Below are 25041 nucleotides of genomic sequence, written 5' to 3'. Positions count from 1 at the left end.
GCGGTGAGCAAGTGGTGATGTGTAGTAGTGAGCAAGTGGTGATGTGCAGTGTTGTGCAAGTGGTGATGTGTAGTATTGAGCAAGTAATGATGGGTTGTGGTGAGCAAGTGGTGATGTGTAGTGGTGATGTGTAGTAGTGAGCAAGTGGTGATGTGTAATAGTGAGCAGGTGGTGATGTGCAGTGTTGTGCAAGTGGTGATGTGTAGTATTGAGCAAGTAATGATGGGTTGTGGTGAGCAAGTGGTGGTGTGTAGTAGTGAGCAAGTAATGATGTGTAATGTGAGCAAGTGGTGATGTGTAGTAGTGAACAAGTAATGATGTGTAATGTGAGCAAGTGGTGATGTGTAGTAGTGAACAAGTAATGATGTGTAATGTGAGCAAGTGGTGATGTGCAGTGGTGAGCAAGTGGTGATGTGTAATGGTGAGCAGGTGGTGATGTGTTGTAGTGAGCAAGTAATGATGTGTTGTGGTGAGCAAGTGGCAATGTGTTGTAGTGAGCAAGTAATGATGTGTATAGGTGAACAATGGTGATGTGTTGTGGTGAGCAAGTGGCAATGTGTTGTAGTTAGCAAGTGGCAATGTGTTGTAGTGAGCAAGTGATGATGTGTATAGGTGAGCAATGGCGACGTGTTGTAGTGAGCAGTTATGATGTGAATAGGTGAACAATGGTGATGTGTTGTGGTGAGCAAGTAATGATGTGTTGTGGTGAGCAAGTGGCAATGTGTTGTAGTTAGCAAGTGGCAATGTGTTGTAGTGAACAAGTGATGATGTGTATAGGTGAGCAATGGCGACGTGTTGTAGTGAGCAGTTATGATGTGTTGTGGTGAGAAAGTAATGATGTGTAGTAGTGAGCAAGTAATGATTGTTGTGGTGAGCAAGCAATGTTGTGTATAGGTGAGCAATGGTGACATGTTGTGGTGAGCAGTAATGATGTGTTGTAGTGAGCAAAGAATGATATGTAGTGGTGAGCAAGTGGTGAAGTGTTGTGGTGAGCAGGTAATGATGTGTAGACACTGCATTAAAAATAATTAATAGAACCTTTCTTCAGTTAATTGTTGCAGCAACTCGAGTTCCACAGGGGAATTAAATATGTAAGACAATGTGTACACTTACATGATTAAATGTATCCCAGATCCTAATATTAAATTGATTATAACATTATGTTGATAAAGCGTCAGGACAGGCGCAAAACGCTTTCAGAGTTATTTTCATATTTTAGTTTTTCCCCTCCACCTGGCAGATGCAGGTTTTTACTTGTTTTTATTTTTGTATCATAGCATTTAAAAAAAAAAACAAATAAATAACCTTGGACTCCCCTAAAGGGGGACTTTTGAGGTCTGCACATCTTTTTATGACATGTTGCTAACCATTTCTCTACAATAAAGTATACTCTTTCCATGATCTACCTGGTGAATTAGTCTGAGATCATTATGAGTGTGAGCTGTTTGGCTGGTCACTTTCTGTTATCTAAGGGAACTGGTAAACAAGCAATGCAATGTTGACAATGCAACACTTTATATTGTCTAAAAGAAGTGTCACTGGTAAACTAGTAAAGATAAACAGACACTGCATTGCTGTCTAAGGTGTCAGACTGGTGTCAGTGGTAAGCAAGTGATAATGTGCAGGCACGGAATTCATTTTACATGCATGGTATGAGGCTACCGTCAGTGGTAAATAAGTGATGATGTGTAGAAACTGCATCACTTTCACGGTGCAAGGCACATTTTAGTGGTGAAAACAAAATGATTCACAATCATTAATTTACTTTCAGTAGTCATATTGACATTGCATATCTCTCGCTCTCTCTCGCTCTCTCTCACTCTCTCTCTCTATGTATATATATATATATAGTGCCATGCAACTCATCTTAACCTGATTTTAACAAAATGAACAGATACCTCTACAAATTCGCAAACTCTAGATGAACCCAGCATACAGCAGAGATCAAACTGAATTCATTTAACTAGATGTATTTTTTTTTTTTTCAAATACAGAGTAAGATGAAACTTTAAAGATATGGAATCTAATATACTAACGTTATATAAAGTAAACCTGGAAATTCATTTCACTCTGAACAGCAATTCGTCTGAATTTGGGCTGATCGAGCGATTGGCCGAATCCCCGAACTCCAAGCAGAAATGTACGTAAATCACGAACCAATCTAAAAGGTCCATATTAATTTGCTAGTCTAAATTCTGCACAAACAAAATATTTATTGATAGGAAACAAGATGTTTGATGGTTAGAGGGCAGTCACTAAATGTTGGTTTTATTCACAGATGAAGTGAGAAGTGAGCAATAGCAGGGGGAAAGGAGGAGCAGCAAAAACAAAAAGATCTATCTTAAATATTTCTAATACATATATAATATATGCAGATATAAATATAGATATATAATGTTTTTTACTGCTCCTCCTGTTTTTACCTCTGCTAGTTCTTCTCACATGATCTGTTAATCAAATAATGGGACAATGGTCCTATCAACGTACTGCAAAATATATATAATATAATATGTATATATTTTGCAGTACACAGATTGGCCTATTTTCACACCTTTTTGGTTTGTAATTCAGTACTTGCATCAGTTTTTTGGTACCAAAATTCTGCTGCGCAGAACTGACATGAGGCCAAAATTTCAGGATCTGAAAAATTTTCTAATTTTACAAAAATGGTTCGGCCAAACTGAATTTTTTTGCTGTGCACAAGTCTAAAAGTCTAATAAAAATGTATACTCAACTGCTCACATTTCTACTTAACCCCTTAAGGACACATGACATGTCATGATTCCCTTTTATTGCAGAAGTTTGGTCCTTAAGGGGTTAAAGGATGCATTTTCTTCCTAATTGAATACTATGACCTGGATGTTTCAAAGTACTGTTGTCTGTTGTAATAATGTTGTCTTTATTTTCTGGATAATATTGCATCGTGTTTAGTTTAAGCAACTCTGCTCCCCTTTCCAAATGAATTTGCCACAAGTTCCTGGAGGAGCCTGCTTGCCAGCCTCCTGCCGACAGACTATGGACCTTGTAAAATGTGATATAAAAGTCTCCATTTGTGTATTTGGACTATATGGTTCGGAAACTGAAAAGCCGCACGAACCCCCCACCACTCAGGAGCTTGTTAAGCCTAATCGATACTTTGTAACAATTTCCATCTCAGTGTTCTAAGTGTTTATCTGGGTGGCCGCAGTTCCTATGTATGACCACGAGGTGGCGGCCATCTTGTTTGCATGAACGCAGGCAGCGGTGTTTGGGCATGAATCTCATGGAACTAAAATCGGACACAGAAAGTCTCAAACACCGCTGGACTTCCATAATCGCCTTCGTTCGGTTTGACAACACTTAGAACGACACTGTTCGGTGGAAACGTCCCCACAAACAAGGGGAACAAGCTCCAGGGTAAGACTATTGACTATGTTTGGTAGTTTGTTAATTTTTAAAACTACCGAACTATACCGACCGCATGCTCTGATTGCGGTCAGCCAAAATAAGACTTCCAGGAAATTAGTGAACCACTGAACTGATCTTGGTGATTTTTGGATATATTGGTCACCCAGAACAGGGCTTTTGGGGGATGTAACTTGTGGGGTTATGTGTATTTTTAGGGTACTTTTGGGGTGTTTATAAAACTTGTGTTTTTTGTGCCTGGGAGATAATTGAGTTAATACAGTATCTGACTCAATTATCTCCCAGGCAGAAGAGAGGGATTTTATGTTTGCTGTGGGAGTGTCGTGCATTTTAACTCTATTGTCATTGGTCTGTGACTTTGTATTGGAGTTCCCCACAAGGTCCATGAGGGAGTGCCCCTTGCATGGGGACTTTCATAAAAGGCCAAGTGTGGCTCCATTAAAATCAGTTCCAGTTCCAGCTTGTACTCCGAAACTGTGTCATCCTGTTATTGGAGTGAAGGAAGATTTAACCCTTGTGTCTGCTGTTCCAGCTTGCAGGGGACTCAATGGGGTAAGCTCCCAGGAGTGTCGTCCAGTGTCTGGGAGTGTCTAGAGCGAATTCCCCATTCGGCTCCAGGAAGGAGCGGTTCCAAAACCCCAGTCAAGCCACGGCGACTGTGAGAAGAAATGCTGTGGTTTGTCCCCTATTCCAGCTAGGAAGTGGTCCTTGGTGGAGGTACCCAGCCAGGGGTACAGGGAGCTCCATAACAATACACATGTGATACTATTAGTTTAGGGAGATTTAGCCTAATGCCAGAGTATTATAAGCTCCTACTGGACATTGTAGTCAAGTACCAGCAGATGTGCAGATAGTTGAGGTCACGCTAAGCTAATACACATGACTTCAGATCTAGATCAGGAATGTCCAACTAGAGGTGATACAGTTTAAAAGACTATACTCTATACCATAAAATTGGTAATGATGTAAAATAATTAAGGTGCTTAGAGTGACTAACTTTGATCCATAGATTGATATCATGTAATCATTTCTAAAAGTAACATGCAGACAGAGACGAACAAAAAAACCTTCTACCGTAATAGCTCTCTTCTTTATTTATCATTTTATTCCTCAAGATAAAATAAACAATTTTTTTGTTGAATTCAGTCAAAGATGGAACTGAATTAAAATAGCAATTGTGATAGCAAAGTAGAATGTGTTTTCAGTCATATTACCTTTATGCCACGTTTTCCATAGATGTTTGTCCAATATATAGCATATAGATTCATAGACTGTACTAATATCTGGGTAGACTGTGTCAAATAACTGCAGAGTTCTCTACTCAACCGTTCAACCAAATATCTCCAGGAAAGCATTTTAACCCTAGGCTTTGGCACAACTTTTTAGACTTGGCCTTAGACTGAATTGGCGGCATCAAGTGGTGATGCAACAGTACATAATAATTAATCTGGCAACAGATCCACTTGGCTTTTTCTTTCCTTTTGGTTGCAAATTACCAGGAGAAAATTTATCATTTTGCAAAGTGGAATTGCACAAGTTACAGTAACAGCCTTAGATTAATTTAGAATATATTCAGTATAATTTAAAAAAAATGCAATATAGTCCACCACCAAGTAAGATGTTATACCTCATACAGCTGTGGATGTCAACAGGGACACTTTAGAAGCCACTCTCTAGTCCTGGGATAGGCAACCTTCGGCACTCCAGATGTTGTGAACTACATCTCCCATGATGCTTTGAGAGCACTATGGTTGTAAGAGTATTATGGGAAATATACTCCAAAACATCTGGAGTGCTGAAGATTGCATATCCCTGCTCTAGTCTATTCTATCATCAGATGTTCTAATCTTGGACACAATTACAATAATAGATCCTGCATAGAAGCTGCACCTCTGAATACAACCACCTCTAAATATATGAAGCACAATCTGCCCTTCTACATTCTCTGTATAGCTCAATGATGCAGTAGTTACCTAACCTGCTATATAACTTTCTCCAACATCAGTATGTGTAATGAGGCTGTTAAGGTTAAAAGACGTGTTTAATGTTTGACTACTGACAACCGGCCAGCGAGAGAGTAATATTAATTGCAGCATCATTAGCAAAGCATCCAAAGATTACAGATGCAAACTCATGAACAAACATATGTCCTTAAACAATACACTCATAAACACATATACATACATGTATAGAGGTTGATAGACACACACAACAGGTACACACCCATAAACACACACACATTTGTGCATATAGTTAAAGAGATATGTCAGAGATGGACTGTATACTCAAACAGCATGGTTCTGGGTTCAGAAGCTAACATGATACATGATACTCACCACTGGTTTCTGCAAATTCAGAATGAACAGCATAATTTACATAGAACCTTTGGAAAAGTCAACTTTGGGTACATCATTTTATTTTTAAAAGCTCTGTAATACACACAATGATCAATCTATCCATCCATCCATCTATATCATATATTAAACATTATGAAGAAATTAATCATAAATAAAAGAAGAATACCTGGTAAAAATTTGGCCAGAAGGTGCTAATTGCCAGCTCTGCTCTATTCCATGTACCAGTTGCAGTCCCGGATATATTCCAGATCGGGCTACCGAGAGGACCATTGTTCACCGTGACATAAATATTCAGGAACCCAGGAAGTGACCCACTTTTACTTGACACAAAATAGTGAAAGTCAATACAGTGAGTGTCATTCTCTTTTAGTTGAGGTAACAGCAGCGTTGCTCTTTGCCCAGCAAATCTTCCCGAAGTATTCACCATCATGAATGACCCTAAAATGTAGAAAGAGAAAAGAAAACAAACATATCACATTTTTATTCAAGATGATAAATAACCAACAGACAGAAGACATGAATGTGAAAAGCAAAAAGTTATGATAACATTTTCATAATAACTATTTTAAATCATTATCAAATTACCATCAAATCTGCACTGTTGTGGTTACTTTCTTATTTTGAAGTTCATTACTGTAAAAGTACAACAAGTATACGAATGAACAATTATTGCAGATGGAATCCAATGAAGACAACAATACTACCTACTTCTGCTCTCTATATGCTTGTTCCACCATGTGAAAACCTTGCCATACTCAGGGCTGGCTAAACTATGCGTTGGCACAGGTGGCCACCTAGGGTGCCTCAGCCTGGTAGATGCAATCTCTCTGTGACCAGCTGGAGGGGAGTGCCTGTCACTCCATGTAGCGTGGTTGAACAGACCACAGTAGATGATCTTCTATATCCTCTACCCAGTTTGCCCAGAAGTGCTCACTGAGAGCAATGAGCAACTTTCTGTAAGACCTGAAGATCCTCTACTACGGTCCACATGGCCACACTACAAGGAGGTAAGCAGGAGGAAAGGTAAGAGTCCTACACTAACCTTTCACCTTGCTTCCTTGAGCTTCTGGCGAAAGAAACATGGTGAAAGGCCATTGGAGAAACTAAATAATTTCCATTTGTTTAAATATGCATAGGGATTTGGGAAGAGCGCAGGTAACTTTTTTCTTTGGTTTTTACTATATGTATTGGGGATGATGTATACTATGGTCGTTGCTGCTGCCCAGGAGTGATGGGAGTTTGAGCGCAGGACTTGTTTTTTTGTCTAAAACGTTTATGTGAGGTGGCTAGCTCCTCTTCCCTTACGAAATACCTAATTTATAAGTAATTATATGTAATTTCTCTGTAATTACGTGAGATCTAATGTAGAAACCATCGGCTCCTACCTGATCTAACAAATATCTACTAACATAGCAACATCGTTGGTCCAAAATTATATTAATGGGGGCATGATTACAGGATAGCCCTCCAGCAAACAATTGTTAATATAGGTTCTTATATGATAAATCTTTCAAACAATTGATCTAACCTGATCTAACAAAGATCTAACAATCTTCATACATCTTCAATAAAACTTTTGATTGGGGGGACTAATCCGGCTGTGGTATATTTTCAGTGTTCCAGTGTTTTGTGTTATTGTATGATCATTAAAGTTACCAGCATACAATTATAGACTACATTGTCCCTATACCAATTTGATGAGGAAACATCTTGGAATTTCGTTATTCCTGGGAATACAAATTTAAAGGACCACTATAGTGCCAGGAAAACTTACTCGTTCAGCCACTTACCACTTACCCCCCTCCCGCTGGGCTGAAAGGGTTAAAACCCCTTCAGCCACTTACCTTTCTCCAGCTCCGGGCTCCCTCTGGGGAACTCTCCACCCCTGCCGTCGTCAGATCCGAATGCGCATGCACGGCAAGAGCCGGGCGCACATTCAAACCGCCCATAGGAAAGCATTGCTCAATGCTTTCCTATGGACGTCCAGCGCCTTCTCACTGTGATTTTCACAGTGAGAATCGCGGAAGCACCTCTAGCGGCTGTCAGTGAGACAGCCACTAGAGGCAGGATTAACCCTCAGTGAAACATAGCAGTTTCTATGAAACTGCTATGTTTTTAGCTGCAGGGTTAACCCTAGATGGACCTGGCACCCAGACCACTTCATTAAGCTGAAGTGGTCTGGGTGCCTATAGTGGTCCTTTAAGCCTGAATTTATTTAAAATATTTGTTTTCCACACAAAAATGAAACATCTAACTTTCATATACAGTACATATTTCAGTTAAATATGAGCTATATTATGTAAAAACATGGAAAAGTGCACAGAGAGATACCTTGAAATTTAATATTAACATCAATAGTGTGAAAATATATCAAATGGCAATATAAAATTACTGTAAATTATACACAGTGGGTATGTCAGTTTGAAATATATTCTGCCACTTCAGATATTATTTATGTGTTTAAAGCATAATTTTATTCATACTTTTAATTTAATGTTTTATTTTTAGTTTACTTTATTACATATTTGCACATTCTATCTAAGTGTGAAGCATTAACATGAACTTTTACAGTCAATGTTGATACTATTTTGAAATATATATTATTCAAAGCAATAGTCTAAGTTATCTCTCTGATCTACCAAAAGTCATATGCATTAGTTTTTTTTTATGTGATTGATATAAATTATCATAAAACAAATCATTATATTTATGATGGATTAATTTTCTAAATGCACCCAGCAGCAGGGCTACAAGTGCTTTTAAAAGAAAGTATGTCTGGATAAATACTAAATCCATCAGTTTATTAAAGCACTTTTGTGATCAGAAATAGGCCTTTGTATAAAATGTTACTTTGCTTTATACATATCAACAACTGAAAAAAAACTCAACAAAAGGCTAAATATAAACACCAATCACAATTTACGCCACTTTTATTCTTTACAACTAAACTATAAATGTTACATGGGTAAAGTCCTATGAAGATGAACCCTGACTAAGAGAGGGTTCTAACATGTTATAGATGGTACTGGAGTCACTAGTACACCACAATTACTTTGGATGTTAAACTGAACTTGAATAAATAAAAGACTGGGTATGGTTTTTCCAGATTTTGGTGTGAATTGTTGCTTTCATGATAATTATGAATATTGCTATATCTACCGACACCCAGGATTGCTTGTTTTTGTGTTCATTTGTTTTTTAAAGGGACACACTAAGCACCAAAAGGAATTTAGAAAGCTGCCCTAGCCACACCTTCCCTGACTGACACACATCCTCTCTACAAACTTCCCGAGAAAAGTGGACATTTTGATCTTTCTTTGTTCCACAATGTGTTTAACTTAGAATTACTGATCTCCTTCTCTATGCACTGCCTACTAGAGCTTGCAACAGTCCCACATGTATAATTAATGTTTAATTAACAGAGCAGGAGGTTATAACTTCTAAAGTAAACACACTGTGCAGTTTCAGCTGATTGAAAATAGAACAAATTCTGAGTCAAAGGTCTAGGATCTAGGACTGTATAAATAGAAACATAAGCAAATGAACTCCTAAATGCCAGATAATTAACCCCTTTGCAGCGTTAGGGTGTGCTATGCCTTCCCATAAAAGGACAGATTTAATGCTGTTATGATGGCATAGCATGTGTTAACGATGGGGCCCTTCCTGCATCACAAATACACACAAATACACACCGTCCTTGCTGGTACTGATTGAGGCGGACTGCCTGACAACTGTAAAATTATTTTCAAAACACACTAAGAATAAATGATCAGTGAAAGAGTGTTTTTGTGTGAAAATAATGCAAAAAAACAAATATGAACACTAACTTTGGTTTGTGACTAAGTGGTTACTAAAAAAGACTGGATAACCCCCATTTGAATACCGTGGGTTGTCTACTTTTGCAAATAGCATGTCATGATGAGGGTTGTTCCTGGGCTGCCATATGGTCTCAAAGGCTACACAGGCCTAGTAAACCATTCTGGCAATTGTGTATGTGTATAAACTGTTGAAGTAGAAAGCCCTATATTTGACCCTATAACTTTCCAAAACCCCATAAAACCTGTACATTGGGGGGTGGATGCAGCATTTTACTCATGAGACATCTCTGAATACATATTTAAAAGAGGCAAATTAAGGTTGAACAGATGTATAGCTCAAATTCCAGGTTATGTTTTGGTTCAGAACTTGTACAATCACCTCCATTCTTAAGAGGTTAAGCAGTGAGACTACACTAGAACTGCCGGCTTCATTAAGCTAGAGTTATTTATAATAATAAAAATAATAACTAGCATTTATATAGTGCTTTTCTCCCAGTGGGACTCAAAGTGGTTTTTAGCACATGTGCTCGGAATTAACCAAATCACCAGCTGAATAGATGTTATTGTTACCTAATTGATGGTACTCATTTTATTGACCTTGGAAGGATGAAGAGTTGAGTTGACCCTGCTGGGATTTGCACCTGTGACCTTGCATTTTTAAACAGGCTTTTTAGTCAGGGAATTTACCAACTGAGCTACCTCATCTGTGCTCAGAGAATTTAATTAAACGTGTAAACTAGTGTCAGGACCGAAGCCCAATCTTCCTCCGGTGGAGTGATCAAGACTGGTGACATTTGTCCATTCAGATATGTCTTATAGAGCATCCAATCACTGAGTCCAATATTTATTTTTAAGACTAAGACAGAATTTGGCATCAGCATACTTTGTATGCTGACACTGGAAGCCAAAATGAATCAATAAAGAATAGTTTCAAGTCCACAACCCTCTAAAAGTAACTAGTAGAATTGGAAACTACAAAAGTAAAACATGTTTTCAAGAATTTAGGGGAAACGACTATATTCCCTTTTGTAGTTTGACTGAGAATGTACCTATTTGCAGTGAATCTGTGGGTAATTACAATTAGAGTAAACAACATGGAAAACAAATAATTAAATCTGATAATTATTCCACTTTTAAGATTCTTCTTAAAAATAAATAAATGAGGTCCACTGTGTTCCTAACACTTACACCAACAATATGTCACGTACAATATGTCAAATTATGAGTTTTTAAGTGCAGCGATGGACATTTTTGTTTTGTTGAGGACATTGAAAGGCAGAGGCTTGGTAGTAGAGGATTCGATTACATATGGCATAAAGCAAAGGAAATTATGTTTTTCCAAAGTTGAATCCAACCTGCAGCCACCACACTGAGCAGCTCTGGATAAGTAAGTGTCCACAGTTACAACTTTAATGGTTTTAAGAGTATTCAGTTGGTTGGATGTCACTTGCTAGATGAAGATTTACATAAATATATAACACAGTAGATAACGTAATTCCAAAGCACTTATACACTGAAAAGAGTGTTCATCAATCACAGCTATACAAACATAATAGGTTTGCCCTTTCTTAATGGTGTGAAGTCTATTTCCATCAAACAATTGTTCTAGCCAGAAAGCCAATTGGCATTAATGAGGGAGTATCATGCTATCACATCACATTGAAAGCAATCTCATGTCTACAACCAATGCACAATCTGTCAATCATTAGAAACATGAAGGACATTTCGGTAGCTGAGGTCTCAGTAGAAAATAGATAAAGTACCATGCAGATATACAAAGTGCAATCTTTAAATGACAAATGTGTCTGCTTACTAGAAATCATTGTGTTGTGAGATAATTGAATCATTGATACAGATCACTGAGTAGGCCACAGGATGACATTAAATATTTTAAAGAACACGTTCACAAATCACACTAAAGACATTATGCCCACATATGCAGACTGATAAAGCAATCAGCTTTGATTATGTATTAGGAAATCTGTAACTCAGTATATAAGACCACTTTTTCTTTTTCTTCTCAGCAATTAACAAAATACATTTTGTTTATATTTCCTATTTTAAGGTATGTTAGGTAGTTGCTTCAATAAAAGAAGAATAAAAGACCTCCCACTCACAAACAAAAAGAAAGAAGATGAAGATGAAAACTGCCGCTAATACGTTTTTTCTTCTGAAAGGTTTTCTGTTTTTGAGTGTTGGGAGTAATTTTTTTTTTTAGTATACAAATACAAGCTCATTACATACACTTTCTGACTGATCACCACTTTTGGGTTGGGATGTGATCCTTATTAACTGTAGTAGCTCTGAGTAATCGTGATTATAATGTCATCATAATATTTCAGAAATTCAAGATTCTTCTTGCTGAGTGATGACTACAGTCACTACTCCCCTGAATGTTGGGCAAAAGTAAAATGCACAGGATGTACTTGGAAACCAGAGTAATCTGAATGTACCTTTCCTGCTTAAATACTGTTGTTATTATTATGGCAAACATAAATGTTCACAAGCAAAGAATAGTGATCTTTGGTCAGACAGACATGGCTTCTAAACAAATATCACTTAAAGGAATACTATAGTGTCAGGAATACAAATGTGTATTCCCCACACTATAGTTTTGAAACCACCATTTAGGTCCCCGGTCCTCTTGTCCTCGGTTAAAAAAGGTGTAAAACTCACCTTTTTTCTAGCGCCGCACAGGTAAAATGTGATGATATCAGCCAACCCAAAGCATTGGGAGGCTATTGCACATGTGCGGCATCCCTATAACTAATGGTCAGAACCTACATGCAGACTGTGGACCCAGGAATAACCTATATTGGCCATCTCAGTGACTGCATTTCTGTGTTTAGATTAAAAAGCCTGCAGGAACAGGCAGTAGACGCCGGAGTTGTAGCTGTTCTGGTGACAATAATGTCTCTTTAAAATGTCAGTGCTCCAAATGGAAATCATAATTGCCACTCAAATTCTATATACAATTGTATATAGATGATAAAAAAAAGTGAATAATATTTTTTTATTAGAGGATATTGTGTATATTGGATCTTTAAGTCAATAGCATCCAGAAAAACGAGCAAACTAATTTTAGTTATTATTTTTATAATGAATTTATTGTGATTTGGATTTGAAATATTTAGAAACCCTGTGTACTTCTACTTTCAACATCAATTACATATATGTTGATGGCTAAAATAACACATTTATTGGGCAATCCAGGAAGTTTGTATTTTATTTACTAGAATGCATATTTAGTGTAAAACAACAGAATATTCTTTTATAGAGCTCATTACACTTTATTAACTAAAATGTGAATACGTGGGAATTTAAGTTGAATTTCAATATCATTTCAAAAGATTTCAAAGTCATTACAGGTATTACGACCTAAAATTTTAAATTCATTTTGAATTCCAGACAACTCTACATTAAGTGAACAATCTTGGACGGCTTTTATTATCTTTAGTTAATATTATTAAAATATGACATAATCTAGTGTTTAAATTCCCTTTCTGAAATATTTCCTCCAGGCTCCTGTTTTTTCCCCCGTTTGCAATATTCAGCTTTCTAATACCATTGTGTTAATGAAGGGTACGAATATAAGGCCAGGCTTAAAATTTACTGAGTCCGCCATCCTTAAACTAATCCGCTGCTACCATTTCTTATATTTCTTATAATAGGAATCATGCAGGTCACGCAGAAAAAAGAGAAAATTAATGACGAGAAAATGCCAATGCTAGGCATTTTCCTATTACTTTTTAATAGCTAGGATTTCTTTCCATCTACAGGGGTTAGTTTGTAATGTAAAGTTATTTAACTTTCAGGCAGCTTCTGGGTAGAGTGAGAATCATTTTCTCTTAGCATCAACCTACTTGGTTCGGCAAGTTTTTCGGCAGCAGGAAGTAACTAGGTCTCTGAAAGGGTTAACAATGGGTATATTTAGCCTCATGAACGATTACAAATTGTTTACAGTTAAAAAACATTTACAATTGCATTTTAACTGTGAAACCCTGATTGGTCACAGGTTGGCAAAAACCAGAATTGGTGTGCTAAATTTATATCTAAGTGTCATTCACTAAATGTTTGGGTTTAGTAGGTAGATTGCGATTACTTTGAATTTGTAAAGTTAAAATGCATTTCTTTTAATATACATGTGCCAGCCCCAAAATACCTTGAAGGGGATCAGTCACTTTTCCGGATATTACAAATTCAATAAAAATTAAAATTGACCCATGTTTATTTTCCACCCACATGAAGCTCTATTTTGTTTCAAATGTATATTAAAGATTTAGCCATTGAATCATAATCCAGTTCGGTCCTTGCACAACCAAGGCATGTAATGCATTGGAAGCCAATTTATTATTATTACAATGTATTGTGTGCCTTGGCTGTGCCAGGATTCAGTTTGATTTTAACTCAGTTGCTAAATCAGAAACATTGGTTGTCGCTACTTCACTCTCAGTGTTGTCAGGTGCAAAGGGCAGATCTTATAACAGTGATTGACTGCAAGCCAGTGTCAGGTGCAAAGGGCAGATCTTATAACAGTGATTGACTGCAAGCCAGGAAGGACGTGGTCAATTCCAGGACAGAATTAATTAAATACAGATGAGTGTATTTCTACATTTTAGTTAAATATGGAGGATAAAAACAGAGAAAATGAGAACTCTGGGAACGGACAAAAGCTTAGAAAAACTTGATAGTTTTCCCTTGGGTAAATTTCCACTCTGGTCTCAAAAGAGTTTTTGCTCACTTGTGCCATTACAGAGTGAACCTATACCATTGCACATCAGAGTGATCCCACCCATAAGGGAAGTCCAGAACCAAAATGTCATCCAAGTTCCTTCTGCATGAGAGATACAGAAACCCTAGATGTTTGCAACGGCAAAGGGTCACTCTGTGGTGGCACATGTGAGCAAAAAACTATTTTGAGACCTGAGTGGTGATTTACCAAAGGGCAAGCTATTGAGTTTCTCTAAACCTTTCGCCCTACTCAGAGTTCTCGCATTCTGTGTTTATATAGGAAGAGTAAATAGGATAAGTATATAGGATAAGTAAAAATAATGATAACAATTCCCAGGTGGCTTCCCATTAAGATAAATGCCTTTCCACTAAACCAGTTTAGAATGGTTTGATTCCCACCTGGGGTTGCCGAGTGCTGCTCCCTGCCTTCACTACTAATGACTGATAACCAGAAGAGTCTGTCTTAGCTAATGATCTCAGCCAATGAGCTAGTCTTGCTCTCCATAGGAAGTAGTAGAGTGGGTAGCGGTGCCTGGAAGGCCACAAATAAGTAAACCCGTTCTAAATTTCTGAACAACGGGACAGAGCCAGTGCACTCCTGGCACCATAACAGCACACTGTAGTGGCTATGGTGCTTGGAATGTTCCTTGATTAAATAGAGCAACTCCGTAAAACAGGTTATTCCATAATACAGCTATATCAATATAAAAGGTTTTTGTTTTGTTTTTTTTACAAAATATGTAGACTCTACATCAATGTGGTCTACCACAGATAGTGTGTACACTGATGTTTTCCTACACACAATATTAAAGCCATTTAAATGTTAAATAATACATTTGCTCCAACAAGGCTCTTTATCAAGTACCTTTTGAAGTACAAGAGCAGACATTACCTTAGAAACCTCTACCCGAAAACCTTTTGCAAAGTATTTTTTTGTTCTCCATAGCAACAATTGCTGTGTGAATGCGTCATGCTGGAACATACACAATAACTATGTATTTTTCACTTACATTTCTTTTACACATTTAATGTTCCACCTACTTATAATCAGAAAATACTGTATTTCTGCTTCTCTACAAGTAATGAAAGTATAATATTTTCTTATCTAATAATTGCCAGCCTCTTACCCTTCAATTGTACAACTTCAGTTTCCCGCGGAGTTGCTCACAGAACAGTATTTTTAATATATAATTAGATACCCATTTCTTGTGCTCTTTAATATTTTCATGCAGGAGGTCTGCATACATAGTGTGATTGGTAAGCGCAGAGAATATTCAGCATATGATTAAGTATCCTTTTTAAATAACCGTAAATCCATTAATAGTGTGGGATGGATTGTATGAAAACCAAAATATGTCAAACATTATATTTATTGAATTATACACACAGTGATAATAGTGCATTATTAATAGAAGATGAAAACTATCACAACTTAGTCTATTCTCGAGTGTCCATGAATGACAAAAAATAGCAGCAAATCTGCCTTTATTATGTTACATCATTGAGAGCATAATAACCACAGCTGTGGCCAGATTTTACATTAACGGCTGTATTATCTAAAAATATGCCATTTCCATCATTAGAGCAGGGGCATTGAAGGTTCACAACCTCACCTTCTTCTTGCCTTATTGCTGCACCAATTATAAAGCAAAGCACAAAGACAAAAAAGAAAATAAGCAGTAATCAGGACAGAAAAAACGAAACAACATTTGTACATTAAATATAAGATGGGGCAATATTTTAGTATTTAATAATTTTATTTTAATACAATATCGATATTCTATTAAAAGTGTTATCTGTTCGTAATAAGAAATGTGATTGGAAATCTATTAGTCCAAAAGCTGCTGTTTAACCCCTTCAGGACGGAGTCAATAGTGCACGTTCTGATCAAAACAAAACGTAAACAAAAACTAGAATTTGCGCTACATGTCTGTTCAACCGTAGTTCCCCTCTTTCAAATTATATGCACCCACACTTATTATATATCATTTTGTTCAGGAGAAACAGGGCTTTAATTTACCATTAACTATTCATATATGGAACATAATTCATTATGAATAAAATTTAAAAAAAATGTGAGAAAATAAGATTTTTTTTACAATTTGTATTTCCGTCTGACATTTTAGCTGTGAATGCCATAATACTGTTAGGTTTTACTGCACAAAAATGCACATATTTGTAATCAGCGATGTCTCACGAGTACAACAGTATCCCCCATTAACAGGTTTTAGGGCGTTTTGGAAAGTTACAGGGTCAAATATAGAACGTTCCATTTTCAAATAGAAATTTGCCAGATTGGCAATGTTACCTTTGAGACGGTGTGGTAGCCCAGCAATGAGAATTACCCCCATAATGGCATACCATTTGAAAAAGTAGACAACCAAAGGTATTGAAAGTGGGGTATGTTTAGTCTTTTTTAGTAGCCACTTAGTCACAAACACTGGCCAAAGTTAGCGTTCATATTTGTTTTTGTGTTAAAAAAGCAAAAAACTAATATTTGGCCAGTGTTTGTGACTAAGTGGCTACTAAGAAAAACTGGACATACCCCACTTGCAATACCTTGGGTTGTCTACTTTTGCAAATGGCATGCCATCATGGGGGTAATTCTCATTCCTGGGCTACCATACGCTCTCAAAGGCAACATAACCAATCTGGCAAATTTCAATGTAAAAAAAATGAAATGCAAGCCTTATATGTGACTCTCTAACTTTCCAAAACACCATGAAACCTGTACATGGGGGGGTACTGTTATTCTCGGGAGACTTCACTAAACACAAATATTAGTGTTTTAAAACAGTAAAACATATTACAACAATAATATAGTCCATAAAAGTGCCGTTCGTTTGTAAAAAATGCAAAAAACGTCACTTTTACTTAAAATATCATCGTTGTAATACAATTTACCAATTTGAAACACTAATATTTGAGTTCAGCGAAGTCTCCAGAGTAAAACAGTACCCCCCCCCCCATGTACAGGTTTTATGTTGTTTTGGAGAGTTACAGGGTCAAATATAGTGCTTGCGAATTAAATTCTCTGCACTTTCTCCCTGTGTTGTCAGGCATGTCAATCAAATTTAATTAATCAAATCACCTAATTATGTTAAAAGATTACTTAAATATACACGTAGAATTTTAATACATATGCATTTATAGGTATTTAAATTCTACGTGTATACTAATTTTATATTTTATGTAATTATATGTATTTATCTATATATATATATTTGCGGTTATTTACATTTTATATATAGATAGATAGATATAGAATGTAATTCTAAGTGTATTTTGTTACCAATATATATATATATTAATAACAAAATACAGTTAGAATGAAATTACATATGTATATATAATTTATATTAAATTTTGTTTGAATATTTTATTTATTAATTTTATTATTTTATTTATTTATTATTGTAATTATACGTATTTATATATATAATATATGTGTATATATCTATTATATATATAATATATGTATATTATATATATGTAACGTCATTCTAAGTGTATTTTAATACTAATATATGTACTTATATTAGTATTAAAATACACTATGTATGACGTTAAATATATATAATATATATATATTATATATATAATATAGATACATATATTATATATATATATATATAAATACATTTTAATCATTTTTAAACATGTTTAATATATTTTTTTTTATACTTCCCACCAGCAGGGGGACTGTCTAATATTTTAGACAGTCCCCCTGCTGGCAGATCCACAGCCAGCTATAGGGGGCCATGTGATCGCTCTTTGAGAGTGATCACATGGCCCCCGGGGGCCTGATTTGCCATGGGAGGGGCTGCCTGGGCTGTGAGGCAGTCCTCCCGAAGCGGAGCGCCGGGAAGGTAAGTAACCCGGGCGCTCCAGGGCTTAAAGCCGTTACGACGGCTTTAAAGCCCACTTAATCCGTGACGGCATAGCACGTCGTAACGGCGGGAAGGGGTTAAGTAAAAGGGAAGTACTCTTAGCAGTCACTATATTAGGTATTCATTTGCATTCATTTGTAAGGCTGGATAGGTTGACCTGTTGCTCAGAAAAGCTTAGATTCAATAAGCAGCTGGAAATATGTTTTTAGAGATTCTGACATGAGGACATGATAGCATATGCAATTATTGCATGTTTGGTGGCTGCACAGTCATGCTGTGAATCTCCCATTCCACCACATCCCAAATATATTCCATTGAATTACAATCTGGTGACATTTTATTTTAATGTTTGTTTTGTTGATTATTGTATAGAACAGGTCTGGGTTTTCGTCTCATTAGTGCTTTGAAAACTGATACCCATTTTATATACTCTATACATTTATTTTCTGCATCCACAGAAAGTCTCATTATGGAACTAAACAACGTGTCAACTCCTGGCCACCTATGTCATGGCTCTTAAAAATATGCTATAGTCACCAAAACAAAATTGTTTAACTGTTTATATCATACCCCAGTAGTCTCACTGCTCAATTTTCTGCCATGTATGAGTTAAATCACATTTGATTTTTGTGATAGTCTCTAGAGTTTTAGAACAAACCTTCTACCCTGTGACATAATGCAATCACTCAAGCACACAGCCAAGATTTCACATAGAATGGCTGACAAATATGTGTTTCTTAACCATATAACATGGATTGCATTAACATATCACCATGCATTATATGACCTTGAGGCCAGATAGCTCAGAAAACATAATACTATAAATAATTAAGTAATTAGAAAATCAAATTGGTCCCTTTTAACCAGAAGTGATCTAACAGTTGGGCCCCTTCTTTTCCCTCACACCCCGCCTGGAGATGTACAAGTTATTAAATAAAGTGCATGGACGTATAGATGCCTGCATGTTCATTCCACATTTTGAACACTGGGCCCTTTGCTCATTGGATCTACTTGTAGAGCTAGATGTAAGATATAGTAATTAGTTGAGCTATGGTTGGCGAGGAAGAGAGAGGCAAATTAAATAGTAAAGGGAGGTATGAGTACAGAATCAAATAGTGGGAAGAAAGAGAGAGAAGAGGTAGGATATTAAAAAAAAAATACATACACACACACTTACACCTCATACAAATACCACACTGCACACACACACTGACTGACACATTACATAAATACACTTTGGCGTTTACAACTGATGCTCCACAAAAATACACTTACACATTCACACACGGTCTGATGCTCCACAGAAATGCAGCCCTGCCATAAGGAAACTGTGGGACAGGGTAAAGTGATTGTGGGTGATGGGGTCTAGGGGTGCTAAAGGGGTTAATATAGGCGATCTGATTTGTAGAGTTGGGTATTGAGGTTTGGTGGTTATGATACCTGTATTGGGTTAAGGGATTATGGGAAACATCATAATATTATTAAGGATAGGGGGTATTTTAATGAGGACTATGTGGCTATGACTGGGAAAAAAGTGATGGATTTTGTCTATGGGAAAATGCCTGTTGAAGGGATGAGGGATTTAAAAGGCATCATATTTAAGCTTTGCCTAAGGCTTCGCAAAGTCTAGAGTCACCTCTGGAGAGAATAATGTGTTTCGAAGCACAATAAAGTATACAAAAATGTGGTAAACTTCTGAAAGGGCAGAGGTGATTTGCAAGCTTGCTGCATCATAGAGCACAGAATCATAATTTCAGAACTGATTACCAACGTATTACTTTTATTCAAGTACTGCCACTACCGCAATTGTATATTGATGCCTATACAAAAATGCCTGATCAAATTAGTCATTTAATATTGGTCAATTAATCATTTCTTCCAAATGATATTACCTGTGACATGTTGGTACACTGTAGATAAATGAAATTATGGTAATCCAGAAATCATAATTATTTATATCGGAATGCATGAATGCACCTGCCCAAGGAAGATGTTACATGACATATAGCATTCAGCAAACATATTTGGTCATCTAGGACATTCTAAGGAGCAGGCTTGCCATTTGGATGATTTAAGTAAAAAATAATAAATACAAAGAGATCTAAGGAGGAAAAATAAAACATGTATAATGAATGGTTTGCTCTGGATATATGTAAATAAATCCATAGCTGCAGGGGCGGACTGACCACTCGGGCATATCGGTCATGGACCGAGGGCCCGAGGCAGCCAGGGGCCCGGCAGCAAAGCCATGCTCCAGCTGGAGAGATCAGAGATCTCTCCAACTGGAACGGCAAAAAAATAAAAAAAAGTATTTTCCTTTAATAGGTTGCTGGGGCCCCTGATGCAGCGCAGGGCCCCAGCAACCTACCGCTCTTTAAATCACCCCCCTCTCACCCTCACCCGAGACCTGGCAGCTTCACCTCCTCTCTGCCAGGTCTCCTCCTTCCTGTCCCATGCGGCTCTGTGTGATGGGAGAGGCGGAGCCAGGAAGTGACATCACTTCCTGTATTCTCCTCTCACACAGAGCCCGATCACAGCCACCAGGGGATGGAACAGCAGCATGGGAGAGAAGAGGGAGCAGAGAGACAGGTAGGCACTAATCACCCCCCCCCCCTGTCACTAGTCACCCCCACTCTGTCACTAGTCACCCCCCTGTCACTGTCACCCTCCCTCTGTCACTAGTCACCCCCCCCTCTTTCACTGGTCACCCCCCCTCTGTCATTGGTCACCCCCCCCGTCACTAGTCACCCCCCCCTGTCACGGTCACCCCTCCCTCTGTCACTAGTCACCCCCCTCTGTCACTGTCACCCCCCTCTGTCACTGTCACCCCCCCTCTGTCACTGTCACCCCCCCCTCTGTCACTGTCACCCCCCCTGTCACTGTCACCCCCCTCTGTCACTAGTCACCCCTCCCTCTGTCACTGGTCACACCCCTGTCACTGGTTACCCCCCCTCTGTCACTGTCACCCCCCCTCTGTCACTGTCACCCCCCCTCTGTCACTGTCACCCCCCCTCTGTCACTGTCACCCCCCTCTGTCACTGTCACCCCCCCTCTGTCACTGTCACCCCCGCTCTGTCACCCCTCCCCCTGTCACTGTCACCCCTCCCCTGTCACTGTCACCCCTCCCTCTGTCACTAGTCACCCCCCTCTGTCACTAGTCACCCCCCTCTGTCACTAGTCACCCCCTCTCTCTGTCACTGTGTCACCCCCTCCCTCACTGCCACAAGTCACCACTCCCTCCGTCACTGTCACCCCCGCTCTGTCACTGTCACCCCCCTGTCACTGTCACCCCTCCCTCTGTCACTAGTCACCCCCCTCTGTCACTGTCACCCCCCCTGTCACTGTCACCCCCCTCTGTCACTAGTCACCCCTCCCCCTGTCACTGTCACCCCTCCCCTGTCACTGTCACCCCTCCCTCTGTCACTAGTCACCCCCTCTGTCACTAGTCACCCCCCTCTGTCACTAGTCACCCCTCCCCCTGTCACTGTCACCCCTCCCCTGTCACTGTCACCCCTCCCTCTGTCACTAGTCACCCCCCTCTGTCACTAGTCACCCCCTCTCTCTGTCACTGTGTCACCCCCTCCCTCACTGCCACAAGTCACCACTCCCTCCGTCACTGTGTCACTAATCACTCACTCCCTCCGTCACTGTGTCACTAATCACTCCCTCCCTGTGTCACTGTGTCACCCCCACCCTCCCTCTGTCACTAGTCACCCCACCCTCTGTCACCCCTTCCCTCCCTCTGTCATTGTGTCACCCCCTCCCTCTGTCATTAGTCACCCCTCCCTCTGTCACTAGTCACCCCCTCTCTCTGTCATTAGTCACCCCTTCCCTCCCTCACTCTGTCCTTAGTCACCCCCTCCCTCCGTCACTAGTCACCCCATCCCTCCCTCTGTAACTAGTCACCCCTCCCTCTGTCACTGTGTCACCCCCTCCCTCCCTCTGTCACTAGTCACCCCTCCCTCTGTCACTGTGTCACCCCCTCCCTCCCTTACTCTGTCACTAGTCACCCCCTCCCTTACTCTGTCACTAGTCACCCCCTCCCTCACTCTGTCACTAGTCACCCCCTCCCTCACTCTTTCACTAGTCACCCCCTCACTCTAGTGACAGTGAGGGAGGGGGAGGGTGTGACTAGTGATAGAGGGAGGAGATGACTAGTGACAGAGTGAGGGAGGCATAGGGTGACTAGTGACAGAGGGAGGGGGTGACTAGTGACAGAGGGAGGGAGGGGGTGACTAGTGACAGAGGGAGGGAGGGGGTGACTAGTGACAGAGGGAGGGAGGGGGTGACTAGTGACAGAGGGAGGGAGGGGGTGACTAGTGACAGAGGGAGGGAGGGGGTGACTAGTGACAGAGGGAGGGAGGGGGTGACTAGTGACAGAGTGAGGGAGGGGTGACTAGTGACAGAGTGAGGGAGGGAGGGGGTGACTAGGGACAGAGGGAGGGTGTGACTAGTGACAGTCACCCTCTCCCTCCCTCTGTCACTAGTCAACCCTTCCCTCCATTACTCTGTCACTAGTCACCCCCTCACTCACTCTGTCACTAGTCACCCCCTCACTCTGTCACTAGTCACCCCCTCACTCACTCTGTCACTGTCACTAGTCACCCCTTCCCTTCCTTACTCTGTCACTAGTCACCCCCTCCCTCACTCTGTCAGTAGTCACCCCCTCACTCTAGTGACAGAGTGAGTGAGGGGATGACTGGTGACAGAGTGAGGGAGGGAGGTGGTGACTAGTGACAGAGTAAGGGGGACAGTCACCCCCTCCCTCACTCTGTCACTAGTCACCCCCTCCCTCCCTGACTCTGCCTCCAGGTACCCCCTCACTCTGCCACCTGTCACCCTCTCCCTCACACACTCTGTCACCTGTCACATATGCATTCACACTGACACTACATCCAGACATGCACAAGTGCATTCACACAGACTCAAATACAAACATGCATTAATACACAGGTCTTCACAATATACACATCCAAAGGAATGCTGTATTATATGAGAGTTGTATTTAAAGGGACACTATAGTCACCCAGACCACTTCAGCTCAATGAAGTGGTCTGGGTGCCAGGTCCCTCAGGTTTTAACCCTTCAGATGTTTACTTAGCAGGGTTAATCAAACCTCTAGTGGGTGTCATCCTGACGTGCAGAACGTCTATAGGAAAGCATTGAGAAATGCTTTCCTATGGACTGTTTGAAAGCGCACTTGCCGCGCATGCGCATTTCGCTCCACTCATGAGCTGACGTCGGCGGGGGAGGAGAGGTCACCAGCGCCGAGGGGGCCCGGTGCTGGATAAAGGTAAGCTGCTGAAGGGGTTTTAACCCCTTCAGCGCAACGGGAGGGGGACCCTGAGGGTGGGAGCACCCTTAGGGCACTATAGTGTCAGGAAAACAAAGCGGTTTTCCTGACACTATAGTGATCCTTTAACATTTATTTAATGCACATATATTTGTGCATTCAAAGGGCCTGGGATCTAATTTTGCCCGGGGGCCCCAAAGGCTCTCAGTCCACCCCTGCATAGCTGTATAGCCATAGCTCACACAATGTAGAGGTATTAATTTAGGTGAGGAGGGTGAACCAGTGATGTATTAATAGGCAGAACTTACTCTAACAGCGGTGGTCCTGTCCAAATAAAATATGGTGAGGGGGGTATCTGTTTTATGTGAATGCTCACTTCGCACAATGTTGAAAATGTTAAACCACATATAGCAGATTTTTAGAAACATTTAAAAAAACAAAAACAAAAAAAAACATTCAATTACATTGCTAGAAAAGTGTATTAAATGTTTTTTTTACAGTTTTCCTTTTCCCCAGAAAATTAGATGTGCTTATAAAAGGTATTTAAAGCTTTTTTGAGAGAATTAGCTACATATCCGTTATCTATTTTTTTTTCTGAACAGAAACATATGTCTAGAAATAGATTTCCTCAGAGGGGCTGGGTAGATAAGAATTCACATATCGGTTAAATGGAAAACTTGTTTCTCAAAGAATGCACCAGCGAGATACTTTTTTATTTTGAACAATTGATGTCTATATGAATTGGAAAATTGCACTACTTGTGCTGGCACATAAGAGTAAATATGATTATATATAATTTCATGGATAGATTTATGTAGAGGCAGGTATCCCAGAATGCATGCCAGTATAATGAACAAAAGATGTGAGTAATTGTTGGATATACTGTATCTTAGGAGATGGTATCCTGTGCATTTAGAGCCATTACGCTTGGTAAGTGTACCTGAAGTAAATTGTTACCATTTGGCCTTTATCTTTGTTGATTTTTGTTGTCAGCTTCATACTAAGAGTATGTGATCACAAATAAACATAGTTGATGAAATTCACTATACATTATAGAAGAGTATTATAGCAAGAAATGAAAAAGTACATTAACGAGACATTCCAAGCACCAAGTGGTTTGGGGGTATAGATGTGACCCATGCAATCCTGCAGATAAAACCACTGCCATGTTTGTCATTTAGTAATTCAATCTAATATGTGTTTTGCTACATTACTCCAGCATCCAAACAATGTATGCTGACACGGCATGCTAGATGTGTGTCCAATGCATTTCTACCAGAAAACTCCACAGTTGGACTGCAATGGCTGTGCATTCTTAATTGTTTTTTTCAAAGTACATTTTTTTTAAAGGGGGTCCAGTATTTATATCCTCCTGGGAAGTGAGGAAAAAAATTGTCTTCCAACTTTTGATGAAAAGGAAGAGGAAGTTTCCCTGCATCCCAGCATATTAATGGAAAGCCTAGGATGTCCTCTTGACAACACAGCAGGGATTGATAGGGTAGCTCAAAAGAAGAAAAGGAGATGCATGTGAACAAAATGTCCAGTAC

The 25041-nt window shown here is 39.3% G+C and overlaps 1 protein-coding gene across 11 annotated transcripts in view; it reads right to left on the bottom strand.

The window, feature by feature from the left end:
* Positions 1-25041, bottom strand: part of PTPRM (protein tyrosine phosphatase receptor type M) — a 713165-nt gene that overhangs the window by 503344 nt on the left and 184780 nt on the right. For all 11 annotated transcript variants that reach the window (XM_063451546.1, XM_063451547.1, XM_063451551.1 and 8 more), the window contains exon 3: positions 5929-6200. In XM_063451546.1, the coding sequence (XP_063307616.1) occupies positions 5929-6200 (272 nt within the window). The remainder of the gene's footprint in view (positions 1-5928; positions 6201-25041) is intronic.

This window comes from Pelobates fuscus, chromosome 4, assembly GCF_036172605.1.
Source record: "Pelobates fuscus isolate aPelFus1 chromosome 4, aPelFus1.pri, whole genome shotgun sequence".
NCBI classification, from domain to species: domain Eukaryota; kingdom Metazoa; phylum Chordata; class Amphibia; order Anura; family Pelobatidae; genus Pelobates; species Pelobates fuscus.
This window is presented reverse-complemented; position numbering and strand designations above follow the sequence as displayed.